This window comes from Grampus griseus (genome assembly GCF_964374135.1).
Source record: "Grampus griseus genome assembly, chromosome: 6".
Classification (NCBI taxonomy): domain Eukaryota; kingdom Metazoa; phylum Chordata; class Mammalia; order Artiodactyla; family Delphinidae; genus Grampus; species Grampus griseus.
In genome coordinates this window covers 69580778-69595982 of record NC_139000.1, presented here as the reverse complement: position 1 = coordinate 69595982, position 15205 = coordinate 69580778, and the positions used below count along the sequence as shown (strand labels likewise).

General features: G+C 41.9%; 1 protein-coding gene across 1 annotated transcript; it reads left to right on the top strand.

Moving 5' to 3' along the window:
* Positions 1-9521: 9521 nt before the first annotated feature.
* On the top strand, positions 9522-10205 carry LOC309824246 (interferon omega-1-like; the record flags this gene model as incomplete). Its single annotated transcript, XM_082656970.1, has 1 exon — positions 9522-10205. The coding sequence occupies one exon, from the start codon at positions 9522-9524 to the stop codon at positions 10203-10205; it is 684 nt and encodes a 227-aa protein (XP_082513096.1).
* Between the last annotated feature and the right edge of the window lie 5000 nt (positions 10206-15205).

Here is a 15205-nt window from a genome sequence, read left to right as displayed (position 1 = left end):
CTTTGTGCATTAAATTCTTACTAGAGAAAACTTCCTGTTTTGTTTTTTTTCTTTAAAAAAGAAACACCAAGGGCCTTCCCTGGTGGCGCAGTGGTTGAGAGTCCGCCTGCCGATGCAGGGGACACAGGTTCGTGCCCCGGTCCGGGAAAATCCCACATGCCGCGGAGCGGCTGGGCCCGTGAGCCATGGCCGCTGAGCCTGCGCGTCCGCAGCCTGTGCTCCGCAATGGGAGAGGCCAAAACAGTGAGAGGCCCGCGTACCACTAAAAAAAAAAAAAAGAGAAAGAAACACCAAGCCTGAATGTGCAACCTGATTAAAGAATGTATGTTACAATTCCTTGACCCATCATTACGATTTTCACATAAGAAATAAAAATAGACTTCTTCTAGCCAGGTCGTGGGTTGCCCTCAGGACCTAGAGGTGAACATAACTAATCCAATTCTGCTTTGGGTAACTTTGATTTTTTTTTTAAAGGAAAGTAACCTAAAAACAATAATCAGGTAATACAGGGACTTCCTTGGTGGTGCAGTGTTTAAGACTCTGCTCTCCCAATACAGGGGGCCCGGATTCCATCTCTGGTCAGGGAACTAGATCCTGCATGCCACAAGTAAGAGCCCACATGCCGCAAACAACTAAAAGATCCTGAATGCTGCAACCAAAGATCCCGAATGCCGTGATGAAGATCCTGAAGGCAGCAATGAAGATCCCGTGTGCCACAACTAACACCTGGCACAGCCAAATAAATAGATAAATAAATTTAAAAAATCAGTTAACTCACAATTAAATTTAATTATTTTTAAAATAGTACTAATTTGTAGTAGAAATTAATATCGGTTAAATTTAGTGCTACAGTGAGAAGGTGGGAAAATGGAATTTCCCCAGCAGAAGGTGGATCATGTCATGCGAGGATATAGAAATTAAAGCAGTAGATATTACCTATAGTTAACTAGTAGACATTTCAGTGCAAATGTCCACTGGATACTGGAGATGGCAATTTAGAAGCAATTCCATGAAGTGTAAAGCATGGAACAGAAGAAGTGATCAAACAGGAGGAGAGTATCACATGAGAAAAGGACTGAAAATTGAATCCTATGACCTTAACGTTAAAAGGGAGGGAAAGCAAGGGAAATGGCCATATGTTAACAGGACAAGAGAGAAAGGTGAGAAGACCATGTTTGAAAGACTGGAACTGCTTAGAAGATTCAATGCATTCGTGAAAACGTAGATGGAAAGTGCTCCTACATTGGGAAAAGAGATGGCATTGGCCACTTAGTGACAGCGTGTTTGGTAGAATTAATCAGCAGAAACCATAGTGGAGAAGGTGGAAGGATGAATAAGAGAAGGGAATGACAATATACACAGAATATAGGTTTGAGATATTTGCCGTCTGAATTGGAGGAGAGACATAGGGTGGAACCTAGAATGGATGTGGATTATTTTTTTCTCTGCATTGTTTTCCTTTTTTGAACTATTTTTTGCTTCTGAAGAGATTTCATGGATTTGATGTACTGAAAACTCATATCAATGTTCAAGATTTGATTTACTTTAAATCCTGACATTTAATCACTTACAGTGATAATGTATCATTATTTTGATGAATATGATGTTGAATGTCAGTAAGCTGCTCTGCGCTTGAAACCATCCACTACAAGGGAAACAGATAGAACTGACCTTAGTGAGAGCTGATTTGCTGAAATTAATCAGCAGAACCCATTCTGGAGCAAGTGGAAGGGTAACAAGAGAAGAACTCCCATTGTCATTATTTCACCTGGGGAGTCACTTTACTTCTTTCACTCTCAGCATAGTCAGATTTGCATTTGTTTTCCTTTTACCTCAGTACATCAAATGCGAGGACAGCTTTCCAAGAAAGTTGAATGGAGAAGCAAATCAATGATGTATTGCACATTATGGAAAATCATGGTATGGGCCCTTTATGTTTCCATTTTTGCTTCCCTCTTAAGATACTCAACTCAAGATGAAAAAGGAAGTAAATCAGTAGTAGCAAGACAAACCTTGCCCAGAAAAATACTAAATGAAAAAGAACGTATAACATTACAAAGACTCTGACACCAGGAAAGCAGAGAAGGCTAATTTTATCTAGCATCCTATGCCCTACATTTTCACCACCCTACGTCTTCACTGTGAGATGGAGAATGATGAACCAAGAGGCTCAGTAGAAATGTACTGAATCATCTAATGATGCTTAATAATTACTTCAATATAAGGCTCTGATGTGAGGTCAGTAGAAGCTTCTGATGGGAGGTCTAATGGAAAATCTAAGAATACTCTTTGTTAATAATTATTTGGAGTAATTATTATGAACTCTGTACTAATGATAAAATGGTGAACAAGATATAGACCTGTCACCTATGGTGGTTACTTGTCAAACAGGTCTAATAAATCTATTTTCAAGAAGACCAATCCCAAAGGATAAGCCAGCTTGGCTGATATGGAAAATAAAGAGGGCAGAAACAGAGCCCAGGACTAGAAGTAAACACAGCCAACCTCGTAGCAAGATAAATGTAACTCCTCACCCTAAAGGCCAATTTACCTCAGTTCCTTTTACCCCATACATCATGTTCAACTTTCAACAGAAACTTACCATACTAAAAGGTGAAAAACACAGTTTGAAGAGACAGAGCAAGTATCAGAACTAGACTCATATACAGTAGAGATTTAGAAATGATCAGACCAGGAGTCAAAATGATAGTGATTAAAGTGCAAAGGGCTCTCATGAAGTCATCTATTTATTATTCTACTAAATGTCAGTCATACTATGTATGGTATTTAAAATAGTTTTGTTCATATAATACCATGTTCAACTTTATAGTGTATTCAGTATAATAAAATATGCTTACCTCTATATTGTTTCAAATTATTTTCTTGTTTAATTTATGAAACTCTCCCCCAGATGACATTTGGATTTTTTTATTCTTACAAAAAGAAGTAGCTTTAATTTGCAAGGCATACTGAAACATGGATGATAAATTCTACTCATCATTCTCATCATTCATTTATTTCAGTGGTTTATATTTTATTTTATTTTTTTAAATTTTATTTATTGTTCACCGTGCTGGGTCTTTGTTGCTGTGCGCAGGCTTTCTCTAGTTGTGGCGAGCAGGGGCTACTCTTCGTTGTGATGCGCGGGCTTCTCATTGCGATGGCTTCTCTTGTTGTGGAGCACGGGCTCTAGGCGTGCGGGTTTCAGTAGTTGCGGCACGTGGGCTCAGTAGTTGTGGTGCACAGGCTCAGTAGTTGTGGCTCGCGGGCTCTAGAGCGCAGGCTCAGTAGTTGTGACCCACAAGCTTAGTGGCTCCGCGGCATGTGGGATCTTCCCGGACCAGGGATCGAACCCGTTTCCCCTGCAATGGCAGGCGGATTCTTAACCACTGCACCAGCAGGGAAGTTCCAGGTTATATTTTAAAACTTCACATTTCTATATCAGATATATGATAGTTCTGAGAATACAGAGGTGAAAAAAGAGAATGCCAAACCTATTCTTCTGGAGAGTTCAGTTTGGAAGAGATAAAAGATATAAAAACAGTAATCATGCTAAATTATTTCAGTTAAGTTTCCTATTACAATGAGAGATAGGGAAAAGGGGATTCTCTCACCAGAATCTGGAATGAGGCATCTCAAGAAGGGGAGAAAGCACATGGACTCCATAAAGTGGCCAAGAAACATCTAAAGACAGACTTCCCATTGGAAGCAGCATATGTGGATGTCGTTCCTTAGGAGTAGAGTGTAGAACGAGATGACGACCGAAAGCTCATGAGGACCTTCAACTTTTAAGAGTGAGAAAGAGGAGAGTCTGAAGAGGGCACAAAGGTGGAGTAGCCAGTGCACTTAGGAGTCAAGCAGGGAAAAATGATCTTCAGAAAGCACCAAAGAAGCAAACAAAGAGCTTGAGAATTACAGAGGATGGAAGTTAAATAATTATTTATATGTGATATGGGTTTCTGCATTGAGTCTAGATTCTGCCAGGACACACGTGTGATGCTGGGGAATCACTTAACTTCCCTGAGCCTCAGTTTCCTCAAATATAAAGTATGGAAAATATTCCTAGAGTTGTATTGAATATTAGACCAACCAGAACATTTAAGAGCACTTAGCAGAGTATCATCCACAGAGTGAGGGCTAAACAGGTAGTGTGTTGTTTCCTATATTTTTCATATAGGTCTAAATGGGAATAATGAATTCTCCTCCCCCTCTCTCTGTCACTGACTGCAGAACAATGACAGCCTAAAAAACAGAACTGGGAGAAAGTGTGTCATCAATTGTATGTAATTTTACATACAATAATATACATATATGGTACATATATATGAATACATAGTATAAAATATACCATATATCTATCTGCTGATTCTGATACATGGCACAATTCCCCTTCCCCTCTGTTTTCCTGGATCCCATTCTTTCACTAAAATATCACAATCATTCAGTTCCTCCCAGTGTAGAAATCCATAGTGTACTTTCCCCATTCACTCTGCATTAAGCTGTACTGCCCATTCATACCGCTGTTTCCTTCTCCATTAGGGTTTCTGGCTGTCAATTTCCCCTTAAGACTACAAAGCCACCAATGGAAAGCAGAAGCTGAGTGAAAGTTCTAGGTTTGTCAGAAACTCTCATATGACTCCACGCTCTCCGCCTGCCAAGCACTGCAGGTCCAGACTGTCCAGACTCCCAGAGAAACACAGTAAATAGATGGCACCCTGCCCAACACTGAACAGTGGTGGAGAATCCAGGAGCTCACCTGTGCCTCTATTTGCACACTTCCACGTGCTGACTGCACTAGGAGGAACTCACCTGGTTCAGGACTCTTATTTGCTCAAAAAGCCCAAAGCGCAGGAAACATGGAGTTGAAAGGCAGCAGCAGCTTGAGAACTTGGAAGGAGAACAGAGATGTTTAAAGCGTTCACTGGAACAGCGGCAGGTCCTCAGGACATGGAAGAACACAGATCAGCTGCACCGAGGCAAGTGCTTCTCCAGAGCATTCCTTTTCAGAGAAGAAAAGAATGAGGTGCATGCGATAGCACAGAGTTCTCCCATAAGGATGTGGCCACTAGCAGTGTCCCCAGCACTGATACCACAGCAGCCTGCGGAGTCTTGGAAGGGACGAGGGTTACCTCAGTGCCAGCTGCAAACTTGTTTTGTCCTTAGGACCCAGCAAGTAATCACAGAGCAGGGAAGGATATTCCTGGGGACAATGCAATCCAAGGAATTTCTTACATTCCATCATGATGTCTTTGCCCCTTTGAAAGACAAACAAAATAAAACATGCTTGAATAGAAGGGACACAGGCAGGGATTTTAATATATTTAGCAACAACTGGGGTAGAGCCTTTCCAGCAGGGCAGGTATCAGTAACATGCACACTGGAAGGTCACAATTTCTAAAAGCAACAAAGAGCTAAGTGGAAATTCATTTATTTAATTTAGGCACTTTGGAAAGAGGACACTGATGGATCAATCATCTTTCTATTCTTTCCAGTTGGTGCATACAGCACTGAGTAGGTACTTTTAAAGTCAGAAGGACATTTAGAGGTTTGGAAACCTTCCTAAGGATTAGGGTCCTAAAACAAGCAGAAACCATTCCTATATTACTGCTAAAAATATCATTTTATTAACAAATGAGTTTTTAAATAATATTTTTATTTCAATTCTTCAGTATTATGATGTTTTAATGGGCTGAGGCTAGAAATTTAAATAAAGACAACTATACAAGGCCATGAGGGTGACTCTGGAGTTCAAGCCAGACTCTCCCTGCTAAGGAGCCCATTAAAAACCTCCACTGCTTCTGTCTAAGAAGCGCGTATGCTCTTCCGTCTTGGTCATACATAAGGCCTCTTCGGTACCCACATCTTAACCAACAGTTGGAACAATAAAGAGTAGAGATTCTTATTTGGACTCTACCAGTAAACAAATGGATGTCCAGCCTGGACTGTAGGTGAGAAATGGAGGTGTCTTCATTGAGATTGAGAACAGCAGGCTGACCTGAGGAGGTCTCCTGGGAAATCAGTGAGGTCCTTGTTGACTGGAAACAAATGACAACATAAGAGCTGGGAGTTCAGTTTTTTTGGAGGACTTACTGAGGACTATAGCCTGGAGGACAGCCTCTCAGTCAGCTCTGACGAACGGCTCCAGGACAGAATGGGGATGTCAGTATATATGTGATTGTGGTGAAGAGGATACGTGCAATCAAGGACACATCTTGGGAGAAGGTTGCTGCTAGTCATGAGGAGCATTTGTCACTATTAATGCTTTTAGTGCTTTTCTAAGTATGAGAAGTTGCAAAAAATTGAATTCATAGAATTTCTCAGGAAATTATCTAACTACCTGCAGGCCTATTCTGTCAGTTTTCCCAGAGCAGAGAGTGCCCCATTCCTGATCTCTACCCTGAACTCCTGTCAGGGCGTGTTGGGGTAAGGGACTGCTGTGGCTAATGACTTTATTCTTGTAGAACCAGATGGTGAGTGACTTTTTAGTTGTCATCCTGAAGATGAAACGTCAGAGTTCACATGGCTAGAAATTGTTAGGTGCTTTTTTTTTTTCTTAAACTCACAAGAAAACTCAAGCGTTAAAAATACGTAGATTCCAGGGGTCAGCTCTTCTAGGGTTAATAAAGTTATTTTACCATATTTCATTGAAGAAATCACTCACGAAATCTTACACTTGGCAGTGCGTGGCTTGTGTGATCTCAGTTCCCTCACCGGGGATTGAATCGGGGCCACGGCAGTGAGAGTGCCGGATCTTAACCACTAGGCCACTAGGAAACTTCCTTTTTTTTCAATAGGCAGAAAAATCTATTCCCTTCTAACTACTTAATAGTGATTTTGTCTATTTTGATTAGAACTTAAAGTCAGTTCAGTGGACTCAGACCACACCTCATGTAGCCCTACAAAACCACAGACAGTAACCCTTTGGCATCTTAAGTGGAATAAGGGTCCTTTGTCATCTCACTGTCCTCTGTCTGCTTATTTCGTTGGTTCCTAAATATCATGTTCATGTGCAGTCTTCACTTTCTTTAATGGGTGCTTTCAGACAAATCATTGTAAGCACCCTAAGGTTTGCCCTTGTATCTTGGGTACATTTGGAACAGTTCATTCGTCCAGATTTATATTTCTCTCCAGTTGTATAAGTGAATTGGATCCAATAGGGTTATTGAGAGTGTTGAGTTAATTTCTTTTTCTATTTTCTGGCTGTGCCATGGGACATGCGAGATCTTAGTTCCCCGACCAGGGATCGAACCTGTGTCCCCAGAAGTGGAAGCTCGGTGTCTTAACTACTGGACTGCCAGGGAAGTCGCTAAATTTTAAAGAACTTAGAAAGTGGCTAGTCCATTAGTAGCAAGCAATAAAATTCAGTTCTTACTTTTTAATATCACGATTCCTATTAAGCAGATAAGATCAGGATCTTTTGGAATCATCTAATTCCCTTCCTTTAATTCTAGTTTTCTTAAAGTACCCTTCTCATTGCCTGAATGCATTTATCACCTAGACGGATGCTCAGCAAGACGGATCTTGCTGATCCTCCCAGACAGGGTTAGTGTTCTAGCAATTGGGGTTCTGGTTGCCAGTCACTTGTGAGCTGGTGGGTGTGACTTCTTCCTTCTCTCCTCAAAACTGATCATTCATGGATTAAATGAAAGAAAAATGAGGGGGCTGGTCTTGCGAAGCTGAAGGCCGTCAACTGACCCAGGACTTGGTCTTTTCTGAGCTTCTGGCAGAAGCAACCATGTTCCTGTCTTTCTGTTTTTCACATTGGCCTCATCCTTCTCCTCTGACGTAGCCTCCTCTCCAACTGTGCTGCACTCAAGTTAGCTAAATTAGAATCCGGCATTGTGTCGGGGGGAAATCACTTCCCTTCTTTCACATTCATGACATTCAGACTCACATTTGTTTTCTTTATGCCCACAAGACAGCTGTCGACTTTTACTTTCTAGGACAGTTGCAGTGATAAACAAAAAATCTAAAGTTTGAAAATGATAGAGACTGGAGCCCCTTTGCCTTTCTTTACCTCCCTTTATTGTTCTTACCTCATCATGAATTAGAACTAATGCAGGAGCAGCGAGGCAAATCTTGTCCAATAAGTCACTAAGTGCATATAAGTGACAAAAACTTTAAATGAAAAATTACACACAAGTAAAGGAAAGAAGGCGATTTCTCTCTGACCTAATCCTGGGCCTCGCTGCCCTGCATTCTCAGAGGGAGACAGAGACAGAGGAAGGGAGAAGCCCACTGGCATCAACTGACTGAATGAACAACTGAACCTCACTGGTTTCTGTGACATAAGCTTTAACGAGAGACAACACTGTCGCTGAATTCTCTGCCCCCAGCTCAGAAACTTTGAGCATAACAAGTGTTGACTAGTTTTAGTAAAAGAGTTGAATAATAAAATTTGTATTTGGCAAAATAAAAATTATGTGTCTACTCAGGGTAAAATGATTAGAATTGGGTAACTCCTCCACCACCTTAGAGAAAACACACTTTTGCTCTCAGCATCTGAGGGCTGCTGACACTTCTGATACCTGAGGACATGGGTCAGGAGGGGAGGAGGTCACCACTGAGGACTAGGGTCCTTCACACAAACACTCCGGGGGCAAGGGTGAGGGTTCTGGAAGATGAATTATTTTCCCAACAAATAAACAAGCCCCTCCACAGATAGGAGATTGTAAAGTCCTCGGGATGTGGTGAGCCTGCCCTCAGGGTGGGAGTCCAGGTTAGGAAGGGGACTCTGTCACTCTAGAGGAGAGGGTGTAACTAGATGTGATCTCTCCCTTGTGACTGAGGTGCTGCTGGGGAAATACAATTGTCTTGGAATTAGGATCTCCACACCCATATTCTCCTGAAAAGAACCAGGATTCCTGGTGGGGGTACTGGCCCAGCCTGTGGAGGACTATAGGTCTCCAGTAAGAAAATGGTGGAAAGAAAGGACAATATCTATAATAGTCCTCACCTCGTGGTCCCCTGAAGCATGACCACATGGACGTGAAGGAACATGTTCTAGAAGGAAAGGAAACATGGGAGACGCTCATGGACTCATAATAATCAGCCTCTTCTCTAAATCAAACACTAAACAAAACCCATCTTTTGTTTCAAACAGCTTATGCCAGAGTGATCTGGTAAATCCCTAAGCAAATACAGAAAGCATACGGCTGAGAGAGCCTGCCTTCCTAGGTAAAGTAAGAGGTAAAAATGGAACCTAAGATCAGGGCTAAAAATTTCTTCCTGGAACAGAGAAGACCAACATTTATGCATGAAAGAGATATAGGATGTGCGTATTTACAAACCTACATCACTTCTGACTTTAAGACGAAAACCTTTCTCATTTCATTAATAAATAGCCATTTGGATGGGCACATCTGAAATTACTGGGAAAATTAAACTTCTTGCAAAATTAATAGTTTAGAATGATGACATCTTCATAGACCATACTGAGAAGATATAAGTGAAAATCAAAAAAAGGAAGTAAAAGTGTATAGAAATGTTTAGAAAATGAAAATTACTGTGTTCCCTATTTAATGGCCTTGCTTAGAAAGAATGTCATCACAGAACCTACCCCCAAGGTTCCCCCGGACGCCCGTCTCAGCCAGGCCAGCAGCAGCCTCATTTGCCCCATGGCCTTCGTGCTCTCTCTACTGACCGCCCTGGTGGTGTTCAGCTACGGCCCTGGTGGATCTCTGGGCTGCGACCTGTCTCAGAACCACGTGCGGATTAGCAGGAAGAACTTCATGCTTCTGGGCCAGGTGCGGAGAATCTCCCCTCGCTTCTGTCTGAAGGACAGAAAAGACTTCGGTTTCCCCCAGGACATGGTGGATGGCAGCCAGCTCCCGAAGGCCCAGGCCACCTCTGTCCTCCACGAGATGCTCCAGCAGGTCTTCCGCCTCTTCCACACAGAGCGCTCCCCTGCCACCTGGGACACCTCCCTCCTGGACAAACTCCGCACTGGACTCCATCAGCAGCTGGAGGACCTGGACGCCTGCTTGGTGCAGGCGATGGGAGATGAAGAAACTGCCCTGGGAGTGACGGGCCCTACACTGGCCGTGAAGAGGTACTTCCAGGGAATCCACCTCTACCTGAAAGAGAAGAAATACAGTGACTGTGCCTGGGAACTTGTCAGAGTGGAAATCATGAGATCCTTGTCTTCATCAACCAACTTGCAAGAAAGGATAAGAATTATGCATGGAGACCTGGGGTCACCTTGAAATGATTCTCATTGACTAAGATGCCCTATCACCCTTGCACACATGTCTTTAGTCATTTCAGAAGGCTCTTATTTCAACTTTAATCACAGAATTTATTGTATTAATTCAGCTACTACTTTGTCAGTAGTGATAAGCAAGTATATGTTAAAATTATTCAGCTTCAGGGGATCAGTCCCTAAGCAATGACTACCCTGTTATTTATTTATTCCGTTTATTTGTTTATTTATTTATTTATGTATCTTATTTTTATATTTTCATATCAATATATTTATACTTACATTGTATTAAAATTTAGAAAATATTCACCTTTCCATTTCATTAAATTTGCATTTTGTTTTATTTATTAAATTCTTACGAGAGAAAACTTCTTGAGTTTTTTAAGTTCTGAAACCTACATTCTTATCTTTTTCTGTGTAAATTTATTTCAGACTAGTATTGGTCCATTTTGTCCTTTGGAACAGTCCTACCACTTTCATTTCAGGAAATGCTTGTCAAAAGGTGGCATTCCATGGAATTGAGGGAAGTCCTGGAAATTATGGAGAATGGTTAGTCCTGATGTCATAGGTGTAACTGATTTATACCACCAGGAAAGAGTGGTCGGTGCAAATACCTGTGGGAAGGAGTCATCTCCTCGAGGGAAGCTGGTGACATATGGTGTTGACTGGCCAATCCTGGCACCTTCCTCTCACCTTCTCCCCGGTCCTGCTTTACTGAACCATTCATCCCTTACACATAACTTCAGACCCTCCACCTCACTGACCAGCTACACAGCTGCTCTGGTTCTGTGCAGGTTTCCAGCTTCAAGGTTTCTGTTAGAGTGAAAGCCACAGGAAGAGAGCACAAGTGAAAGGAGAGTTCTAGGATTTTCAAAACCTCTATGAGAAGGAGCCAGGGTTCATGGCACTGGATCTCAGCTCTGCTATTAATAGCAGTGTGACCTTGACAAATAACACAATCACTAAGCTCCCTAGTTTCCTCATCTTTAATATGGGGACAATAGTAGTATTTTTTCATAGGATTATTCTCAGGATACAGTGAGTAAATATACACAAGAGGCATAAAAGTGTGTCTGTCAGAAATAATCAGGACTGTTAGAGTCACAGAGTGGCAACCATCGGGGAGGAGAAGGAGAGCTGCTCTGAGGTAGCAACTGGAAAGCAACATAAGAAACATGCTAGGTCCTGGGCAAAATCTATTACGTTTAACTTGGGTGCTAGTTTCACAATGTATTCAGTGTGTGAAATTTCCCTGTGCTGTATGTTGAAGATACTTGCAATTTCTGTGTATTACACTTCTTTTTTTTCAAAACAATAAATTTATTTATTTATTTACATTTTATTTTTGGCTGCATTGGGTCTTCGTTGCGGCGAGTGGGGGCTACTGTTCCTTGCGGTGCGCAGGCTTCTCATTGCGGTGGCTTCTCTTGTCACGAAGCATGGACTCTAGGCACGCGGGCTTCAGTAGTTGTGGCACACTGGCTTAGTTGCTCCGCGGCTTGTGGGATCTTCCCGGACCACGGCTTGAACTCGTGTCCCCTGCATTGGCAGGCGGATTCTTAACCACTCTGCCACCAGGGAAGTCCTTGTGTATTCTACTTCTGAAAGATATTCTGGGAATTAGTAAAAATTCTTTGAGAAAGAAGGATCAGTAGAAAATACTTGGATCTACTTTAAAAATGAATAATATGGACATAACAGAGACCTCAAATAATGTAAAAAGTCACATTTTTCATTAATAATGTTTGTTGCTTCTTTAGTATGAGAAAGGCACAAAATAGCTTGTGAACTCTTTCATTTTGGGGGCTTTCAGCAGCAACGCAGAAGCAGGAAGAAAAAAGCAGGAGCTATGAAAGGTAAGGTTCTGCTCTCTAATCCTGGGCTCTCCCGGGTTTGATCTTAGTTCTCTTCTCCGTACAGTCCCAGGTCTATAATTGCTGGCAATGTCACCTCCTAGAGCCTGTACTCTCAGAAAATAATGGCCCCCCAGAGGAGAGACTCAGAGCTAGAAAGCAAAGAAGTCAGGACCTGGGACACTTCTAACCCAGGCTCTGCTCGTCCATGTGAAAGCTGGGCCATGGCGCTTACCCATCAAGTGACAGTGTGAGACGTGGTGGAACAATGACTGTTTTGGGGGCAAAATTTTGGGTAATGACTCAGACAACTTAACCTCCCTAAGTTTCATAGTCTGTGTCTGGGAGAGTCCCAGGATTGTTGTGATGATTGCCTGGGGCAATGTGTGTGAAAGAGCTTTGAAATGACACTGCTCTACACACATGGACCTTACTATTAGTGTCATTGAACCTCTGACCTCGAATTCTAGTTCCTGGGCATTAATCTTGAAAGAATCTCTTCCCAGTAGAACAGTCTGCTCAGTATGTTCCACTCTCTCTTTGCTTCCACTCTCCCTAGACACACTCAGGCTCCTATTTTTGGTTTGCAGAGCTCACCTGAAAGGCACTCACGTGACACCAGCCCCACCCTCTCTTCAGAAAGGTGATTCATATCTTCTGTCATCTCAGGCATCCCTCTTGCTAGCTGGCCCTGTGGAATTCCAGGGTCCTAGTCCAGCAAGAGGTTGACACGAGGGAGTCCCACTGGGAACAGATTATGGAAGGAAGCCTTGGGGTAAGGCATCTTCTGAAAACAAAATGGTCTCTCTCAAAAACAGCAAAGTTCATTCTTCACAAGTAAATCGTTTCTTCTAAAAAAGAGTGTTTTCTTTTGTCTCTGCTGCATTTGGGGGAAGGATGCAGTAGTCCAGGAACTGGGTTTAGGGAAAGGAAGAGGTTCTCCAGTTCTGATTGAGAGCTGACTTTGAGTGTTTGAGGCAGAGGAAGGTTAGGGAGAGAGTCTGACAGTGGCCTTGCACACCCTCTACCATCTCAGCCACCTTCATTTGTGTCATGATGAACACAGCCCTTCACAAAGCAAATACAAAAGCATAGGAATTTGACAAATGCTGAGGGGCTTTACAAATTGAGAAAATCCATTAAAGAACGAGTCTCAGGAACTGGACTTCCCAGTCCTTCCCCTTCTCCATCATGATACTGATCTGTAAACAGCCGTGGGTTGGAATGTTTCGGGTTACACAGGCACATAGATTCCCAAATGTCCCAATCAGCCTCTAGGAACAGAGACAAGAAACTTCACATATTCCCCAAAACAGCACTGGAATTTGGCATTCCTGAGGTCTCAAGTTCAGAAGGAAATGGAACAAACCAGAGGACCCCAAATATTTTGATGGAGAATAACTTTCATCTAACTCCAAGGCCTTCTTGCGTCCTGATGAAGGCCGGGCAAAGCAGCTCAGCTCCCCAGTTCTCAATTTAGCCTTAATGAAAGTGTACAGCTGAGGACTTTTCGCCTTTCCTTTCTCATGGGACAGGCTCTGCAGCAGCAGGGATGCAGAACTCCTGGCCATGTTTGTGGTTGAGCAAGCAGGGACAAGAGGAGGCCAAAGGGGAGGCAGAGCAGTATAGGGTCGTAGCAAACCTGGGAGTGGAACTGCATAGTCTTATCAGGCTTAGGAAAGAGATCTCCATCTACATCAGGTACCGTAGCACTCAGCTCACTCTCCAGCTACACTTCTTATTCCCACCCAGTAACCTGCACACTGTTAGGGACATCATTGGTCCTCAGAGTTGTTAATAAAAGCGATAAGTGTAATAAGCTGAACATAGTTGTGTCAGTAAAAGTGTTTGAAAATGACAGTCTTGCTGCATCTTCTCTTGTGGGTTACTCTTGTCTTCTCAGGTGACCAGTAAATTCGTTAGCTCGGCATCTCCTTAGTCTTCCTTCGGCTTCATGCATGATTTAGGGCAATTGTTTTATTTTTCCTACAGTACAGTTTTCTCAGCTTTAGAATAGGGATAATGAGACTACTATATTCCATTCAACATACCATCGCATGTTATATGCTCTATATCATGAGAATATAACAAGTCATAAACTTATCTTAAGTGAGCAGATTATTTTAAGCACCAGGGACATATTAAACAAAGCAATGATAGTTGTTATAGTGACAGGTATGCACAAAGGAGTAAAAGCCATTATTTCATGTCCACTCAAAAGATACATAGTTTTTAAAGTTTTTTTTGATGTGGACAATTTTTAAAGTCTTTCTTGAATTTGTTACAATATTGCTTGTTTTTTTTTTATGTTTGGGTTTTGTGGCCCTGAGGCATGTGGGATCTTAGCTCCCCTACAAGGGATCGAACTCACGTCCCCTGCATTGGAAGGAGAAGTCTTAACCACTGGACCGCCAGGGAAGTCCCCAGAAGATATTGATATAATGCCATATTTGTGCCTGAGCTCATAATTTTTTATGAGCTCATTACTGAGCTCATAATTTTGTTATGCAAAAATTCTACCTCTGTGAATTAAAATAGGATCATCTTTTTAAGTATTGTGCAAAGCATACAAACACATTTTTAAATTCTACGAGCAAATGCAATATTCTCACAGATGTACCAAACACTAGATTACAAATACCCATGGATCTCTAGTGGGCATCAAAACAAAATGCAGTCAGTGCATTGGCACAGAAGATATTTATCAATATTAAGTAGAAAGTAATATATTAAATTTAAATTTACATCATGCTGAAATTAAAAGCATTTTGATGCAGATTACAAATTTTTATGCAATTTATCCATATAAGATGACATTTTGAAGTAGTGAATAAAACTCTCCAATGAAAAACCCTGATTATATATATAAAGCTGAATGCTTTATCGATGAAGCCTTAAGGGTCTTCTAAGACCCTTGCTTAAAACATATGAGAGGAAAAAAATATCTTGAAAATTGAGATTAATTTCTTAAGATACTTACTAGGTCATAAGATATTGCCAATAAGCTACATCTTACTGAGGTTAGAGATCAACGTGAAGCAGCCTTGGCTGACATGTGCGAAGCATCAGATACTTGTTATTATACCCGCCATTTTAAAGTCTGACGCTCATCTGCTCTCCCTGTCACCACCGTCCTCTGCTTTTCTGCCCC